This window comes from Amblyraja radiata, chromosome 4, assembly GCF_010909765.2.
Source record: "Amblyraja radiata isolate CabotCenter1 chromosome 4, sAmbRad1.1.pri, whole genome shotgun sequence".
NCBI lineage: Eukaryota > Metazoa > Chordata > Chondrichthyes > Rajiformes > Rajidae > Amblyraja > Amblyraja radiata.
Window position 1 is genome coordinate 27,047,510 of NC_045959.1, and position 18,813 is coordinate 27,066,322.

Consider the following 18,813-nt stretch of genomic DNA (forward strand, 5'->3'; position numbering starts at 1 on the left):
TCTCTTAAATCCATCCAGTGATTTGGCCTCCACTGCGCTCAAAATTCAAGCAGGGAACTGGCAGGGAATTCCATAAATTCATAACTCTCTGGGTGAAAACGTTTTTTCTTACCTCAGTCTTAAATGGCCTTCCCTTTATTCTAAGACTGTGACCCCTGGTTCTGGACTCGCCCAACATTGGGAAAATTTTTCCTGCATCTAGCTTGTCCAGTCCCTTTATAATTTTATAAGTTTCTATAAGATTCCCCCTCATCCTTCTAAACTCCAGTGAATACAAGCCTAGTCTTTTCAATCTTTCCTCATATGATAGTCCCGCCATCCCAGGGGTCAATGTCGTGAACCTACGCTGCACTGCCTCAATCACAAGGATGTCCTTCCTTAAATTAGGTGACCAAAACTGTACACAATACTCCAGATGTGGTCTTACCAGAGCCAGGGCCGGATTTACCTATAACCTAGACAAGCTTAAGCCTAGGGCCTCGAGGTCTAGGGGGCTTCCGGCCAAGGCAGGACGCCTACCGTTCAACTCTGGGTGGGTCCCCCTCTCTATCTCTCTCTCTCTCCATCTCCCCCCGCTATCCGTGTCCGGGCCGCTGGGCTCCGCTCGCTCCTCATCCGCCGGCACGGCAGGCCGCCTTGCACATGCGCATTGCTGCGGCCTGCACGTCCTCCCCCCTGCACATGCGCACAACCACGTCCAGCGCATCATCGGCCGCCCTGCGCATGCGTACTGCAACGGCAACTGGTCGGCGCTGGGCACTTTCTCCCTCGCTTTGAATTGTGGGAGATTTGGCCGCCATGGCTGTCCGGTCGCTGCCTTGCCGCAAGCGCTGAAAACCAACGCGGAGGGGGCCTCACAAGTGGAACAGCTTAGGGCCTCTCTTCATCTAAATCCGCCCTGACCAGAGCCCTATACAATTGCAGAAGAACCTCTCTACTCCTATACTGCAATCCTCTTGTTATGAAGGCCAACATTCCATTAGCTTTCTTCACTGCCTGCTGTACCTGCACGCCAACTTTCAGTGACCGGTGTACAAGGAAGGATACCCAGGTCTCGCTGTATCTTCCCCTTACCTAACCTACCCCCATTGAGATCATAATCTGCCCCCTTGTTTTTGCCACCAAAGTGGATAACCTCACATTTATCTATATTATACTGCATCTGCCACGCATCTGCCCAATCACTCAACCTGTCCAGGTCGCCCTGCAACCTCCTAACATCCTCTTCACAGTTCACAATGCCACCCAGCTTTGTGTCATCCGCAAACTTGCTAATGTTGCTCCTAATTCCCTCTTCCAAATCATTAATATATATGGTAAACAGTTGCGGCCCCAACACCGAGCCTTGCGGCACTCCACTCGCCACTGCCTGCCATTCTGAAAAGGACCCGTTCACTCATACTCTTTGCTTCCTGTCTGCCAACCAATTTTCTATCCATGTCAACACCCTATCCCCAATATCATGTGTTCTAATTTTAGTCACCAGTCTCCCGTGTGGGACCTTATCAAAGGCTTTCTGAAAGTCTAGATACACTACATCCACTGGCTCCACTTCATCCATTTTACTTGACACATCCTCAAAAAATTCCAGAAGATTAGTCCAGTATGATTTTCCTTTCATTAATCCATGCTGACTTGGACTAATCCCTTTACTGCTAACCAAATGCCCCATTATTACCTCTTTAATAATTGACTCCGGCATCTTTCCCACCACCGAAGTCAGGCTAACTGGTCAGTAATTCCCCATTTTCTCTCTCGCTTCTTTCTTGAAAAGTAGGACAACATTATCTATCCTCCAATCCACAGGAACTGATCTTGAATCTATTGAACATTGGAAAATGATCACCAATGCATCCACTATTTCTAGAGCCACCTCCCTGAGGACCCTGGGATGCAGACCATCAGGCCCAGGGGATTTATCATCCTTCAGTCCCATTAGCCTACCCAATACGATTTCTCGCCTAATGAAAATTTTGTTCAGTTCCTCTACCCACTTAGATCCTCTGTCCTCCAGTACTTCTGGGAGATTGTTTGTGTCTTCCTTAGTGAAGACAGATCCGAAGTACCTGTTCAACTATTCTGCCATTTCCTTGTTCCCCATAATAATTTCACCTGTGTTTGCATTCCAGGAACCAACATTTGACTTTGCTACTCTTTTTCCCTTAACATATCTAAAGAAGCTTTTACTGTCCTTCTTTACATTCCTGGCCAGCTTCCCCTCGTACTTCATCTTTTCAGCCCGTATTGCCCGTTTTGTTTCCTTCTGTTGTCCTATGAAGGCTTCCCAATCCTCTGGCTTCCAGCTATGCTTTGCTGTGTTATACATCTTTTCTTTTAGTTTTATTCTATCCCTAACTTCTCTTGTCAGCCACGGTTGCCTCCTACTCCCCTTAGAATCTTTCTTTGGAATGAAATGATCCTGCGTCTTCCGGATTATGCCCAGAAATTCCTGCCATTGCTGTCCCACCATCATTCCTGCTAGGATCCCTTTCCAGTCTACCTTGGCCAGCTCCTCTCTCATGCCTTCATAGTCCTCTTTGTTCAACTGTATCACTGTCACTTCCGATTTAACCTTCTCCTTCTCAAATTGCAGGAAGGCTGACGGTAAAAAGTTGCTTTTCAGATTGCAGCCTGTGATCTGTGGTGTGCCTCAAGGATCAGTGTTGGGCTTATTGTTGTTTGTCATCTACAGTACATTCAGAAAGTATTCAGACCCCTTCATTTTTTTCCACATTTTATTATGTTACAGCCTTATTCTAAAATGGATTAAATTAATTTGTTTGAATCATCAATCCACACCCAATACCTCATAATAAAAAAGCAAAAACAGATGTTTAGAAATTTTTACAAAGTAATTAAAAAGAAATAAAAGAAATATCACATTTATATAAGTATTCAGACCCTTTGCTATGACACTCAAAATTGAGCTTCAGTGCATCAATGTTTCCATTGATTATCCTCGAGATGTTTCTACAACTTGATTGGAGTCCACCCAGTAGTAAATTAAATTGATTGGACATGATTTGGAAAGGCATTGAGAACATCGGGCGCCGTGGCGGCGACTGTGGAGGCCTCAATAGGCCCGACTTTGGGTGGACAAGAGGATGGGGACTGGACTTTGTGCCTTCCCCCACCGTGGGAATCACTGTGGGGGGATGTTTTTGTATTGAACTTCTTTTTGAATGCTATGTTGTATTTTTATTAGTGTGCTGCAAGGACATCAGAATTTCCCCTGAATAAGGGGATTAATAAAGTTTAATCTAATCTAATCATACCCAAGAAGACTTGAGGCTGTAATCGCTGCCAAAGGTGCCTCAACAAAGTACTGAGTAAAGGGTCTGAATACTTATGTCAATGTGATATTTCAGTTTATTATTTTTAATTACTTTGCAAAAATTTCTAAACACCTGTTTTTACTTTTTTATTATGGGGTACTGTGTATAGATTGATGATAAAAAAAAGGATTCAGGTTCAGGTTTCAGCCTGAAACGTTGCCTATCTCCTTCGCTCCATAGATGCTGCTGTACACGTTGAGTTTCTCCAGCATTTTTGTGTACCACAGTTCCCTGAGAGTGGCGTCACAGGTAGATAGGGTGGTAAGGAAAGCTTTTGGTACATTGGCCTTCATTGGTTAGGGTATTTAGTATAGAAGTTGGGATGTTATGTTATAGTTGTACAACATGTTGGTGAGGCTGCATTTGGGATATGGTGTTCCGTTTTGGTCACCGTGCCATAGCAAGGATATTACTGAGCAGGAAAGAGTGCAAAGAATAGCGAAAATGGTGCTAGAACTCAGGGGCTTGAGCAATAAGGCAGACTTCATTCTTTGGAGAGCAGGAGGCTGAACACTAATCTTGTAGAGGTGTATAAAATCAAGTGGGGCACAGATAAGGTAATGCACAATATTTTACCCAGAGTAGGGGAATTATTCAATGGGAATCTGAGGGCGGTAGGTATATGGAACAAGCTGCCAGGGAAGGTAGTTGAGGCAACTACTACTACAACATTTAAAAGACAGGTACATGGATAGGAAAGCTGTAAAGGGGTATTGGCTGAACGTGGGCAAACAGGACGAGCTTATATGGGGCATCATGGTAGGCATGGAGTTGGGCCAAATGGACTGTTCCCGTGTTGCATGAGTCTCTGGTAGAAGGAAAGACCAGAAGCAGTAGCATAGCTGATTGAGAAGCCACAGCTGGACCAAGCACCTACTATTCATCTTCGTATTACTGAAGAGAAAAGAGATTCTTCTGGACACTCTACTAAAATGTGGTCTGATACCATTAAGGGCACAGGGTCATACAGCAAGGAAACAGGTACTTTGGCCCAATTCATCCAAGCCAAGATGTTCCATCAGAGCTAGACCCACTTCCCTGCATTTGTCCCATATCCCTGTAAATCTTTCTTATTCATGTACTTGCCCAAGTGTCTTTTAAATGCTGTTATAGTATTTTCCTCATCTACCTCCTCTGGCAGCTTGTTCCATATACCCACCATCCTCTGAGTGGAGAAAGTTGCCCCTTAGATTCTAATCCAGCTTGACTGTCTCACCTTAAATATAAGCTCTTAATTATGATCCACCTATCCTGCATTAAAGCCTGGATCATCAGGCTAGTAGGGTTTTTATATGGTCTATCATGGCAAGTGATACACTTACATGAAGGCGTAACAGGATATGGGGCACAGGCTACGCCAAATTACACATTTTTCAGCATCCCTCACTGTATTAAATATTCTTAATATAGGTCATAAATCTTCCTAAATTCAATTTCCATCTTCTCCATGCGGAGCATTATGTTGAAGATATTACATATTCTTATGGAACTGTTTACAAGTTCTTGGCACTTCATTTAATTTGTCATTTACAGATTTAAGAAGTCACTTAAAAAGCTTGAATCAAGGAACACCACGACCAACTTTTCAACTGCCCTGTTTGGAAACAACATTTTTTGTTACGTTTTCCTGAACAGATGTATATGGCTTTCAGCCTGGCTGCTAACACACAATCGAATGCTGGGAATTCATAATGTGCACAGTTTGACTCTTGGCCACAATAATGGAAAGCAGAGAACAATGAAGTATAAACCAGGCTGAATAGAAAAAAATATTGTGACAAAAGTGGTAAGACCTTTATAGAAAGGGTAGAAAATGCTGTGATATTAGGTCTTTATTAAGGTTGAAACTAATCCTCTAACTTTGGGATTTCCTCTTACCACTACAACAACAAATGTCGCTAACAAAACCATAAATATCCAATAAACAGTTTTTGTGTTATAGCCAGGATTCCTCGGCTAACTGCTATTTCACCCTGACAACAGACTGCACAGTCTGATCTCCTAATTCTCATCCCTTAACAATAATATGGCATAGATGTGACAGAAACCAAATGATTTTTCCCTCAGCCTCACACCACAGCCTATTCTCCTAGCAACACAGCCACCAGCAAGGATATGGAAGTGCTTTCTTCTCCATTAAGAGAGGGGGGCTTACAGTTAAATCCTATTAAAGTCTGATTCCATGAAACAAACAACAGCAATGTTCCATCTTGCCCCAGGAGACCATGGCATTTGAGAACTATTGTGATCCTCTTGGAACCTCAATGGATCATGCTGCCTGCTCTTGCGATAAAATAAAGCACATCAACTTGCAAAAGAAACTTAGTACATTTGAAGTAGATTACATACTTACTCATGCTCATTGATATAAAGCTCTGCTAGTTCATGCCATGCCTCTTGGTCTCCAACAAACCTGCAGACAAGAGAGTTGATATTAAAAGAATATATAGGGATGGGGACGCAGTGGGGAGGCGATGGAGAGAGGTGGGGGGGATGAGAAGAGACGGGTAGGGTTAGAATTAGAATGCAAATTCCCTTTTAATTAAAAATGGTTTATCGCAGGGCATAGCTCAATCCTCTTGTAAAACACTCACTGTTCCAGATACTCATTCAGCTCCCTGATGGCTTCAGTGGTTTTCCCCAGGGCTTTGAGAATGGCAATCTTGCGCTTCCGTGCTGCCTGTGGATTGACATTAATGGAGGATTATAGTCTCATAATTCCTTGAGTGTTTGTTAAGAAGGTAATTTGACTGTGCAAATTATTATCTCAATGCCAGAAAATTCCATTGCAGAGTGATTGCATGACTGAAGTTTATCAACATCCCCCTGTGAATTCAAAAACCTGCCTGTACAATCGCACGGTGCTTTGTTTAGGTTGCAAATAGAACACGCATCATTTCACCTCGATAAATGATTTTACTGCTTTCAATAAAAGGAAAGCAGCAGGGTCCCTGAATCTGTAACCATCAGATGTTTACTGTCATTCACAGGATTTGTATCTTAGGGATAAACCGTAATGAAGGATTAAAATATCCCACTGTTACCGCCTTGTTAGTTGAACAACCTTGCTGACAGCAAAAGGATTGATTTTCTTTAACCAGGCATAGTACTTTCCTTGACATGAAAAAAAAGTCGCAAACAGCATGTTATTTACATGCATCAACACATTCCTCCATCGAAAGTAGCACCAGAAGTCAACTCCTCACAAGCCAACTTCTAATTAATACATATCTCACATACAACATTTAGATTTAAAAGCTCGCAATATTTAGGGATGAAGTAAGTGAAGTAAAGGTTTTAACCAAAAATAGCAATCAAAATTGCATATGAGAAAGACTTAAGAATTAATTCCAGGACAGAAACTAGATTAGCAAATCTAGACAGAGCAACAGCATCAACGGCAAGTTATTGTGATCCCTGTTGTGGGGAAAAGAGCAACTTGTTATCCCATCTGACACGTGGCAGCACAAGTGCCTGGATGTGATCAGGCCTGATATATCCTTCAAAATCACTGAAATCATTGTGATGTTATCAAGGCACCAGCAGATTAGTAGCCTGCAATGGAAGGAAAATTGGAATGGCTGCTGAAGCCCAGGTCCAAGACAAAGTAGGCAAGGTAGATTGGTGTTGGCATGCTAGAACCCAGGGAGGGGGCAAGGTGAGATGCCGGAACTCGGGGCGAGGTCAAGGTGATACATCAGCTCCACCTACATCAACCGACTCCAACTGGTCCAGAACGCAGCCGCCCGACTCATCACCCACACCAAATCCTGGCATCACATCACTCCAGTCCTCAAACAACTTCACTGGCTTCCCATCTCCCACTGGATCACCTACAAAATCCTGGCCCTCACCTACAAAGCCCTCCACCATCTGCCCCCCCCATATCTCACTGACCTCCTCTCCCCCTACCAACCCTCACGGTCCCTCAGATCCACATCAGCCGGTCTCCTCTCCATCCACAAGTCCAACCTCCGCAGTTTTGGGGACAGAGCCTTCTCCAGGGCAGCTCCCAAGCTCTGGAACTCCCTCCCCCAACTGATCCGCAATTCCGTGTCCCTCACCATCTTCCAGTCCCGCCTCAAGACCCATCTCTTCACCTCTACCTATCCTTAGCCCCACGTCCCCCTCCCTTTTCATCTGTGCTTGAATTGCCTCATATTGTGTTTTAAATTGAATTCTGTCTTTAATTTGTGTACTAGTCATGTCTCTACTATTTATTTCATTCCGCTTACATGTTTTTCCTCTACTTGCTAAATTTTTGTAAGGTGTCCTTGAGACTCTTGAAAGGCGCCCATAAATAAAATTTATTATTATTATTATAATTATACACCAGAGCCCAAGACAAGTCAGGGTGAGACACCAGAACTTGAAGCAGACCAGTGCTGGCACCCAGGAGGCCAGGACAGTTCAGAGTGAGACATCGCAGCCCAGGGCAAGTCGGGGTGAGACACTGGAGCACAGGTCGAGTGCAGGTGAGATATTGCCGCTTGTGCCAGATCGGGACGAGACACTCTAGGCCCACGTCGAAAGAAGTAAAAGATGGCGGCGCCTCGCAGCAGCTGCCTCTGCAGTCCGTCTGTCTTTTTTTAAATTTTTGTCCTGTTGAGTGTATAGTTTGGTTGTAGTTTATATATTGTTTTTAGCTGTTTATATGTGGGGGGCGGGGTAGAAACGTTTAAATCTCTTCCCTGTACGGGGGACCCGACCTTTTCCCTGTCGGGTCTCCGTTGTCATTGGGGCCTAGCACTGTGGAGCGGCCTCCAACCGGAACGACCTGGGGGCTCCAGTCGCGGAGCCTGCGGACTCACCATCGTGGAGCTGGCCGGCTTCAGAGCGTGGAGAGCTGTGGTGACGCACGGCTGCGACCCGACTTCGGAGCTCCGGAGGTTCCAGCCGCCGGCCCGGTGGACGGTGACATCGGGAGCTGGCAGGTCCCTGGTGGGAGACCGCTTTTCGGAGCTCCCACAACGGCACCTTCTCCCGCTCGAATTGCGGGGTTGAATACAACCCGAAGCGGGGCCCGGTGCTGCTTTAACTTACCATCGCCCGCCGGGGGCTCCAACATCAAGACCTGGAGCAGGGCCTTACATCGCCCGGCGTGGCCTTTACGGCCTCGGGACTTGCCATTGCCCACCGAGGCCTTTAAAACCGGGAAAACAGGGGAGAGACAGTGACTTTGCCTTCCATCCCAGTGAGGAGGAGATTCACTGTGATGGATGTTTGTGTAAATTGTGTGTCTTGGTTTTTTTCTTGTTGTATGATGGCAGAAACCAAATTTTGTTTGAACTTCATTTGAGGTTCAAATGACAATAAACGGTATTGTATTGTATTGAGCGGGCTGCGGGGCCCGCGTCGAGCAGGCGGCGGAGACTCGAGGGAGGCCACGGACGGGTGCAATCTGAGGACGGTCAAAAGCAGCGTGGGGCCAGCCGATCATGGCTTCCGAGCCACCCACCCGCGTGACAGACGATTGGGCGGGGAGACGGGAAGAAGTCATCCCCCGTGACGGCCAGAGATCGCCAGGTGAGATCGGGATCACCAGCGAGGAAAAGGCGTCACGATTCTCCAAGTCCTTGCGATCGATAGAGGAATAGCAGGTCTCCATAGATGGCCTCTCCCAGAGGGAGTAATGGCCATCACGGCCACCATCCCACCGCGCTTCCCCGCGCCAATAACGTCCGCCAAGTTCTAGAACTTCAAGGAACCCAGCGGAGCGCGCAGCACGCAGCATGACCTGAGCAACAATTTAAAAACGCTAAGTGACAAATTTAAAGAATTGAAAGTTAAGAAGCCAAGAAATACAGAAGACAGAACAGGGGTGACGTCACTCGCAGATGCAGGCAGTCAGGTCCATTGTAACGTCATCAGCGAATCTATCTCGTTTATTTTCTAAGTTATTTGAAATTTTTGAACATTTTCATAAATAACTCGAGAAATAATTAATGAAATTTTCAGGCGATTTTTGACATCATGGCGTAAATCTCTATCGGAATATGTAAAAACGTCACCATTAGCGCGTCGTGTTTTTGAGATGAGAAACACGCACGAACATCACACAAATAAATACCAAGATCAGAGGTTTATAACTATAGAGATGGTTCATTGCTCTGAAACATAGAAATTATGTGCAGGAGTAGGCCATTCGGCCCTTCGAGCCTGCACCGCCATTCACTATGATCATGGCTGATCATCCAACTCAGTATCCTGTACCTGCCTTCTCTCCATACCCCCTGATCCCTTTAGCCACAAGGGCCACATCTAACTCCCTCTTAAATATAGCCAATGAACTGGCCTCAACTACCTTCTGTGGCAGAGAATTCCAGAGATTCACCACTCTCTGTGTGAAAAATGTTTTTCTCATCTCGGTCCTAAAAGATTTCCCCCTTATCCTTAAACTGTGACCCCTTGTTCTGGACTTCCCCAACATCGGGAACAATCTTCCTGCATCTAGCCTGTCTAACCCCTTAAGAATTTTGTAAGTTTCTATAAGATCCCCCCTCAGTCATCTAAATTCAAGCGAGTACAAGCCGAGTCTAGCCAGTCTTTCTTCATATGAAAGTCCTGACATCCCAGGAATCAGTCTGGTGAACCTTCTCTGTACTCCCTCTATGGCAAGAATGTATTTTCTCAGATTAGGAGACCAAAACTGTACGCAATACTCCAGGTGTGGTCTCACCAAGACCCTGTAAGGCAAGGCAAGGCAAGGCAAGTTTATTTGTATAGCACCTTTCAACAACAAGGTAATTCAAAGTGCTTTACATAAAACATTATAAGCATTGGAAAGAAACACATATGAAATGACATTTAGATGTAAAACGATTATTAGATTATTCAGATAAAATAATTACAAAATTAAAAGCAATCAAATAAAATATTTAAAATAGAATAAAACCAGGAATAGAAGTTACAGTGCAATATAGGTAATTAATAAATTGTATTGTTTACTGAAAGGCAGCGGCAAACAGAAAAGTCTTCAGTCTAGATTTAAAAGAGCTGAGAGTTGCAGCAGACCTGCAGTTTTCTGGGAGTTTGTTCCAGATATGTGGTGCATAAAAACTAAATGCTGCCTCTCCATGTTTAGTTCTGACTCTGGGGACACAGAGCAGACCTGTCCCAGACGATCTGAGAGGTCTGGGTGGTTCGTAGCTAAGCAGAAGATCAGAAATGTATTTTGGCCCTAAACCATTCAGTGCTTTGTAAACCAACAGTAGTATTTTGAAATCAATTCTTTGAAAGACAGGAAGCCAGTGTAAAGACCTCAGAACTGGAGTAATGTGATCTACTTTTTTGGTCTTAGTGAGAACTCGAGCAGCAGCGTTCTGAATTAACTGCAGCTGTCTGATCGACTTTTTAGGGAGACCTGTAAAGACACTGTTACAGTAGTCGAACCTGCTGAAGATAAATGCATGGATAAGTTTTTCCAAATCCTGCTGAGACATAAGTCCTTTAATCCTTGATATATTCTTTAGGTGATAGTAGGCTGACTTTATGACTGTTTTTATGTGGCTGTTGAAGTTCAGGTCTGAGTCCATGACTACTCCTAAGTTTCTGGCTTGGTTTGTTGTTTTTAGCATTACCATTTGAAGCTGGGTGCTAACTTTTAATCGTTCTTCCTTGGCTCCAAAAACAATTGTACAACTGCAGTAGAACCTCCCTGCTCCTATACTCAAATCCTTTTGCTATGAAGGATCTACTCTCTGAGAGAAGATAAAGTAATGGTTCCCGAGATTGATATCTGCCCACTGGGTACTCTGGCGTGAAGAGTGTGTAGAGCAGCTTCTTGCTCTCTGGAATTTAAAAGAATGTGAAAAGATCATATTAAAACAAAATTCTTCAAGGACTGAGCAGGATATAAGGTTTGCCCGACTCAAGATCTCAGGCTAAAAGTCAAATGTTTAGGACTGAGAAAAAATGCATTTACTCAGAGCATGTCTAATCAATCTGGAGGATAGAAAACTCAGTTGGTAACACTGACACATTTTGTAGGACAAATAAATCAAGGGATGTACCTATCTCAGTATCAATGATTAGGACCATTAGATCAGTTAGAACACATGAACCTAGACCCTTGACCAGCCAACATTTGTGTCTGTTACAAACCTCCACTACAAGTTGGGGAACTTGTCCTCTTTCACTGAGTTGATCCAGTCGGATCACTGAGTTTCTCATGTTTAGCAATCTTGATATATTATTGTAAATGACATGGCTTAGATTTCCGCTTGATTTTCATTCACGTTAGCTGCTGCTCTTCATTAATCAGGAAATTTTCCAAGCTGCCCCATTCTATACTCTGCTGACTATGGCCTGAGGTCAAGTTCAATGGTATTGTACTCTTAAGTCAACTTCATAGGCACTAACGACTCACACAGGAGTCAAGCTCCATGGGTTAGGTCTTGGAAAAAAAACTAATAAAGCTTTTTCAAATTTGTAATCCTTTCCCACACAACTGTTATTTTAGAAGGTCAGCTACACGGGTGTTTTCTTCCCAACAATTAGCATTTCTCCACCTTTGTGTTGAAAATCTCAGCTCCAATGTAAAATATAAGAGCATAAACAAGCATTGTGACATTTAAATGAGTTTTGCAATGAAACTGTTGTATGAGATAAAGATTTGTAGATTTCATTAAGTTACCGAGGGTGGGGAAAAGGTTCAGAGGAATGTTGCTTGTACTGGAGGGCTTGATTGAAAAGGAGAGTTTGGATAGGCTGCAACTAAGAACTGACCTTGGAGATTTATAAATTTTGTTAATGGCTTTGAAAGGGTAGTTACGGCCGTTTTCTCGGGGGGGGGGGGGTGGGGTCTAAAACTAGAAGGCATATGTTTCAGGTGAGAGAGAAAGATTTAAGGGGGACCTTGGGACAGGCTTTTCACATAGAGAGTGGTGGGTATGTGGAGGGAGCTGTTAGATGAAGTAGGAACAGATACAATTACAGCATTTAAAAAGACACGTGGACAGTTACATAGTTAGGAATGTTTTACAGGGGTGTGGGCCAAATGCAGGCAATGGCATTTTGGTCAGCAAGAATGAGCTGAGCCTAAGACCTTGTTATTGTGCTGTATGCCTGTTTGAACCTCTGCATTACTAAGCTAATATGTTGCCACGACCACAAGTTCATGAGCTAAGAGTCTTGGCAAATCATGCTCACACTTTATATCCTGACAAGAGATTAGGTTCTCACATGCAACCTGAACTGACCCTGCCTTCTGCATGACTCCCTCCTTCTCAGTCTGTGCACCAAATGCATTACATCCACATGAACAGATGATTTGTGTTTAAGAAGGAACTGCAGATGCTGGAAAATCGAAGGTACACAAAAAAGCTGGAGAAACTCAGCGGGTGCGGCAGCATTTATGGAGCGAAGGAAATAGGCAACGGAGGAGCCCGAGGGCTGAGGGAGAGATAGGAAGGGGAGGAGACAGCAAGGGCTAACAAAATTGGGAGAATTCAATGTTCATGCCCCCAGGATGCAGACTCCCCATATGAGGTGCTGTTCCTCCAATTTCATGTGTTGCTCGCTCTGGCCATGGAGGAGACCCAGAACAGAGAGGTCGGATACGGAATGGGAGGGGGAGTTGAAGTGCTGAGCCACCGGGAGGTCAGGTTGGTTATTGCGGACCGAGCGGACCGATGTAGATCAGCTGATATCTAGAGCAGCGGATGCAATAGATGAGGTTGGAGGAGATGCAGGTGAACCTCTGTCGCACCTTGAACGACTGCTTGGGTCCTTGAATGGAGTCGAGGGGGGAGGTAAAGCGACAAGTGTAGCATCTCTTGCGGTTGCAAGGGAAAGTGCCCGGGGAGGGGGTGGTACGGGAGGGAAGGGAAGAATTGACAGGGGAGTTACGGAGGGAGCGGTCTTTGCGGAAGGCAGACATGGGGGGAGATGGGAAGATGTGGCGAGTGGTGGGGTCACGTTGGAGGTGGCGAAACTGACGGATGATTACTTGTTGTATGTGACGGCTGGTGGGGTGAAAGGTGAGGACTAGGGGGACTCTGCCCTTGTTGCGAGTGGGGGGATGGGGAGAGAGAGCAGTGTTGCGGGGTATGGAAGAGACCCTGGTGTGAGCCTCATCTATGGTGGAGGAGGGGCACCCCCGTTCCCTGAAGAATGAGGACATTTCAGATGCCCTGGTGTGGAACGCCTCATCCTGGGAGCAGATGCGGCGTAGACGGATGAATTGGGATGGAGTCCTTACAGGAAGCAGGGTGGGAAGAAGTGTAGTCCAGATAGCCATGGGAGTCAGTAGGTTTATAGTGGATGTCGGTCAGAAGTCTATCACCTGCGATGGAGATAGTGAGGTCAAGGAATGGTAGGGAAGTGTCGGAAATGGTCCAGGTGTATTTGAGTGCCGGATGGAAGTTGGTGGTGAAGTGGATGAAGTCAGTCAGTTGTGTGTGGGTGCAGGAGGTGGCACCAAAGCAGTCGTCAATGTAGCGGAGGTAGAGGTCGGGGATGGGACCCTGGTACGTATTGAACAAGGATTGTTCGACGTACCCAACAAAGAGGCAGGCGTAGCTAGGGCCCATGCATGTGCCCATAGCTACGCCTTGTATTTGGAGGAAATGGGAGAAGTTATTGAGGGTAAGGACCAACTCCGCTAGGCGGAGGAGAGTATCAGTGGACGGGTATAGGTTGCTCCTCTGGTCGAGGAAGAACCGGAGGGCTTTGAGGCCATCCTGGTGGGGGATGGAGGTGTAGAGTAACTGGACGTCCATGGTGAAGATGAAGGGGTGAGGGCCTAGAGAATGGAATGCGCGGAGACGACGGAGAGTGTCTGAGGTGTCTTGAACATAGGTAGGTAAGGATTTAACCAAGGGGGATAAGATGGAGTCAAGGTATGTGGAAATGAGTTTGGTGGGGCACGAACAGGCAGAGACAATGGGTCTACCGGGACAGTCAGGTTTGTGGATTTTGGGGAGAAGGTAAAATCGGGCCGTGCGGGGCTGGGGAACGATGAGGTTGGAGGCTCGGTCTGGCGGGGCGTCGGAGTGATGAAGTCCGTGATGGTGCTAGAGATAGTGGCCTGGTGCTCGTCAGTGGGGTCCAGGGGTAAGTAGGAGGTGTCCGAGAGTTGGCGCGTGGCCTCAGCTCTGTAGAGATCGATGCGCCAGACTACCACGGCACCTCCCTTGTTGGCGGGTTTGATAACCCAATCTGGGTTGTTGCGGAGTGAGTCGATGGCTGTACGTTCAGGGGGGGTGAGATTGGAGTGAGACAGGGGAGAAGTTGAGGCGGTTGATGTCGCAACGGCAGTTTTGGATAAAATGTTCTAAAGCTGGAGTGCCACGTGGGGGGTTCCACGAGGAGGGGGTGCGTTGGAGACGGGAAAAGGGGTCATCAATGGGGGGCGAGGACTCCTTCCCATGGAAGAACGCTGTGAGGCGGAGGCGACGGTAGAAGAGCTCCAAGTCGTGGTGGGCGCGGAACTCATTGAGATGGGGACGGAGGGGGACAAAGGTAAGGCCTCTGCTGAGGACAGACCGTTCGGTGTCGGAGAGGGGGAGGTCAGGGGGGATGGTAAACATGGGAGGGATGGGGGTTGGGGCCGCAGGAAGGCAGGTGGGTGGACTGGGGACGAGGCAATGTGTGGTGGGGGGGGGTTGTGGGTGGTCAGGGGGCGTTCGGGGGGGGAGAGATTGCAGTGAGACAGGGGAGTGGAGAAATTGAGGCGGTTGATGTCGCGACGGCAGTATTGTATAAAAAGTTCTAAAGCCGGAGGGCCACGAGGGGGGGGGGAGACAGGGGAGTGGAGAAGATGATTTCTTGGTCCCAGCCTTACTGAGCAGCACTTAAAATGGAGGGGAGGTGTTTGTAGAAGTTACTTAAACTTGGAGAATTCAATGTTCGTACTGTTGGGTTGTAAGCTACTCAAGAGAAATATGAGGTGCTGTTCCTCCATTGTGCATATGGCCTCACTCTGGCAATAGAGGCCCAGGACAGAAAGGTCAGTATGGGAATGAGAAAGGGAGTAAAAATAGTTAGCAACCGGGGGATCCAATAGGCCTTGGCAGACTGAGCGCAAATGTTCAGCAAAACGGTCGCCAGGTCTACGCTTGGTTTCGCCAATGTACAGGAGCCCACATTGGGAACACCTGATACAGTTGATGAGGTTAGAGGAGGTGCACTTTGGAGGTGACTCGGTGACCGTTTCGCTGAACATTTACGTTATAACACCAAGATGCAACACTGGACCTCTCTGATTAATGGAAATAATCACATACTGATAATTAATCAGTGCAGCTTTTTACAGTGCATTCAGAAAGTATTCAGACCCCTTCACCTTTTTCACATTTTGTTACGTTACAGCCATATTCTCCAATGGACGAAATTCATTTTTTTAATTATCAAACACACAATACCTCATAATATAAAAGTGAAAACAGGTGTTTAGAAATGTTTGCAAAGTAATTGAAAAGAAATAATTACTGAAGTTCTCTAAACCAATCAAGGGCAGCAGCTCAGACTATTGGGTGAACACAGATTTGGGCAAGGACTAACATAAGGTTTTACAGTTGATCCTAAAAATGACGTACTTGTAAGATTTAATTCTCAGATATTTCAATGAAAGGGGCAATGAAGTAATTTGTTTTTCTGGTCTCCAGTCTCTCCAATTACTGCACACACATACAGGTCCTCCCCAGCTTACAAATGGCCGACCTATGTACACCCTGGACATATGAAGAAGTGATTGGGAGACCAGCAAGATGGATTTACTGGCTGCCACAGGGCTACAGGCAACTGTTCTAGAAACTAGGGTACAAAAATTGCTGGGGAAACTCAGTGGGTGCAGCAGCATCTATGGAGCGAAGGAAATAGGCGACGTTTCGGGCCGAAACCCTTCTTCAGACTGATGGGGGGTGGGAGAAAGAAGGAAAAGGGGAGGAGGGGGAGGAGCCCGAGGGCGGGCGGATGGGAGGGTGGGAGGAGACAGCTAGAGGGTTAAGGAAGGGGAGGAGACAGCAAGGGCTAGCAAACTAGAAACTAGTTGGAATTTTGTCACATGGTGAATCTGTGGAATTCTTTGCCACAGAAGACACCCAGCAACTGGTGATGTCCATGAATCGCAGACTTCAAGCAGTCATTGCATGTAAAGGTTATGCAACAACATACTAAACATAACTACGTTCATTTACATGACATTGCTGTGTCCCAAATATTATGGTGCCTTGAAATGGGGGGACTATGTATAAACACTGCTGTAATTTCTACATCGTGAAACCAAAATGTATGAGAATACCCTTTATTAAAATTTGACGATGTGCACTTTCACCACATGTGATTTTTTTCTATTACAAATCTCAAATTGTGGTGCACAGAGGCAAATAAATAAATGACGGGTCTTTGTCCCAAACATTATGAAGGGCACTGTACCTCCACGCAGACGGCCTGACCTGCTGAATTCCTCCTTGATACAAGGTTCAAAGATCTGACTAGTGGAACAAAAAAAGGCTCACTCGTCTGTCTAGTTGCAAATCAGCGTTATTGGCAAGAGAGGACAAATACTTGTCTTGGTATGTGCGGGGTTCAGTTTTACAGCAGCACACCTCTCTCTCTGCCTCCATCCGCGGCACTGATCGCGACTCAGCCTGTCGGTAAACCCCTCTCGTACATGAACACATCAGATTTATTGGCACGGTATGCGCGGGGTGTGTTCTCTCTCTCTCTTTTTCTCCCTCGCCCCCACATTCTGCGGTGCTGATCGCGACCCAGCTTGTCGGTGAACCCCTCTCGTATATGAACTTCAACTAACCTTGTTTACTGGCTCCTGCCTTTATACAGGCAAGAAATCAGCCGTTGAAATAACCGCCGGTAAGTCCTGGCCAATAGCGCTGCTTCCAAATTCAAACTTTTACCACTGGCAGAAGACTGCATCCCTGCAACGCCCCCCCCCCCCCCCCCCCCCCCCCCCCCGCTCCTTAGGGAACAAAGCGCTATCAGCCGCAGACTGGCTCGTAAAGCAATACACAGCGCTCCAGATTTGGTGTGCAAATACACACGGTGCTAGACATGGCGCGTAAAGGTAATACGCAGAGCTGCCAGGTTGGCGCGCAGAGTGCTATCTGCTTAACACGTGGGAGCTGCTTAACAGAGCGGAGGTGCAGAACCTGGCGGACTGGTGCGCCAATAACAACTTGGCACTAAACACCTCCAAGACCAAGGAGCTGATCATTGACTTCAGGAGGTCCCATTCTGGAGAATACGACCCAATCTCCATTTATGGGGAAAGTGTGGAGAGAGTGTCCAGCTTTAAGTTTCTGGGCACTCACATTTCAGAAGACCTCACATGGTCCACAAACACCGCCGCGCTGGTCAAGAAGGCACAGCAACGACTGTTCTTCCTGAGGACATTAAAAAAGACTGGTCTGCCCCAACAGCTGCTGACAACGTTCTACCGCTGCACCACAGAGAGCATACTAACGTATGGCATCTCTGTGTGGTATCTCAGCTGCACGGAGGCGGAGAGGAGAGCTCTTCAGCGCGTCGTCAACAGAGCGCAGAGGATCATCGGGACAGAGCTACCAGCCTTGGAGGGCATCTACCACACGCGGTGCCTCAGGAAGGCCCTCAGCATCCATAAGGACTCATCACACCCCTGCCACGGTCTGTTTCAACTACTTCCCTCCGGCAGACGTTACAAGGCCTTCTACGCCCGAACCTCCAGACTCAGGAACAGTTTCATCCCAAGAGCTATAGCGGCTCTGAACCGGCCCTAATGAGTGCCCCCCCACCCACCCCCTTTGGACAGTCTCCCTCAGATGGTCACGTCAATCAATTCAGCTTGTTTATTTATGTATTGTATTTATTTACCTTTCCTGGACATCAGTGGAGCTGCACACTAAATCTCGTTGCACTGACGTGCAATGACAATAAAAGATATATTATTATTATTATTATTATTTAAACAAAGAGCTGGCGACTGCAGCGCTCTGGGGTTTAAACAGAGCGCTATGGGTCACAGACGTTCGGGAAAATTCTCATATAACATTCCACCCCTCGAACAGTCTGGTTATCGTCACATCCGGCCCGCAGGTGTTACCTCATTACATCCGGCCCAGAGGCTCTAGAAAAGTCCACGTGGTTGTGATGCCAATCCGCACATACAAAGTAGTAATATTAGGACCAACAAGATTGTCCCAATGGTCAGCAAAGTTGGTGATGTTCTTTTTTACCCACTCAGGGTCAAACCAGTCACCGAGTCTGTATGACCACACATGCTGGAAATTTATTTGTTTTGTCGGTGGTCCCAAACCTGCCGTCATCAATACCACCAGAGATAATCGTATCGCTTGTGTCATTAAATGTTGCTGCCAGTACTTGGGACGTGTTTTGAAACGTCTGGATTGCAGCCTTCTTCCGAATGTCCCATAGTTTCACTGTTTCGTCATTGCTTCCTGTATAGACCAACTGTGGTCCCCGTCGGATAACATGAATTCACAAAGGATGTGTGACCTCTAAGTCTCTTGATTCTTTC

At 46.4% G+C, this 18,813-nt stretch overlaps 1 protein-coding gene across 2 annotated transcripts in view; it reads right to left on the reverse strand.

Moving 5' to 3' along the window:
* Positions 1-18,813, reverse strand: part of emc2 (ER membrane protein complex subunit 2) — a 160,676-nt gene that overhangs the window by 70,185 nt on the left and 71,678 nt on the right. For both annotated transcript variants that reach the window (XM_033019126.1, XM_033019128.1), the window contains exons 6-7: positions 5,930-6,015; positions 5,689-5,748 (exon numbers count right to left, since the gene is read on the reverse strand). In XM_033019126.1, the coding sequence (XP_032875017.1) occupies positions 5,689-5,748; positions 5,930-6,015 (146 nt within the window). The remainder of the gene's footprint in view (positions 1-5,688; positions 5,749-5,929; positions 6,016-18,813) is intronic.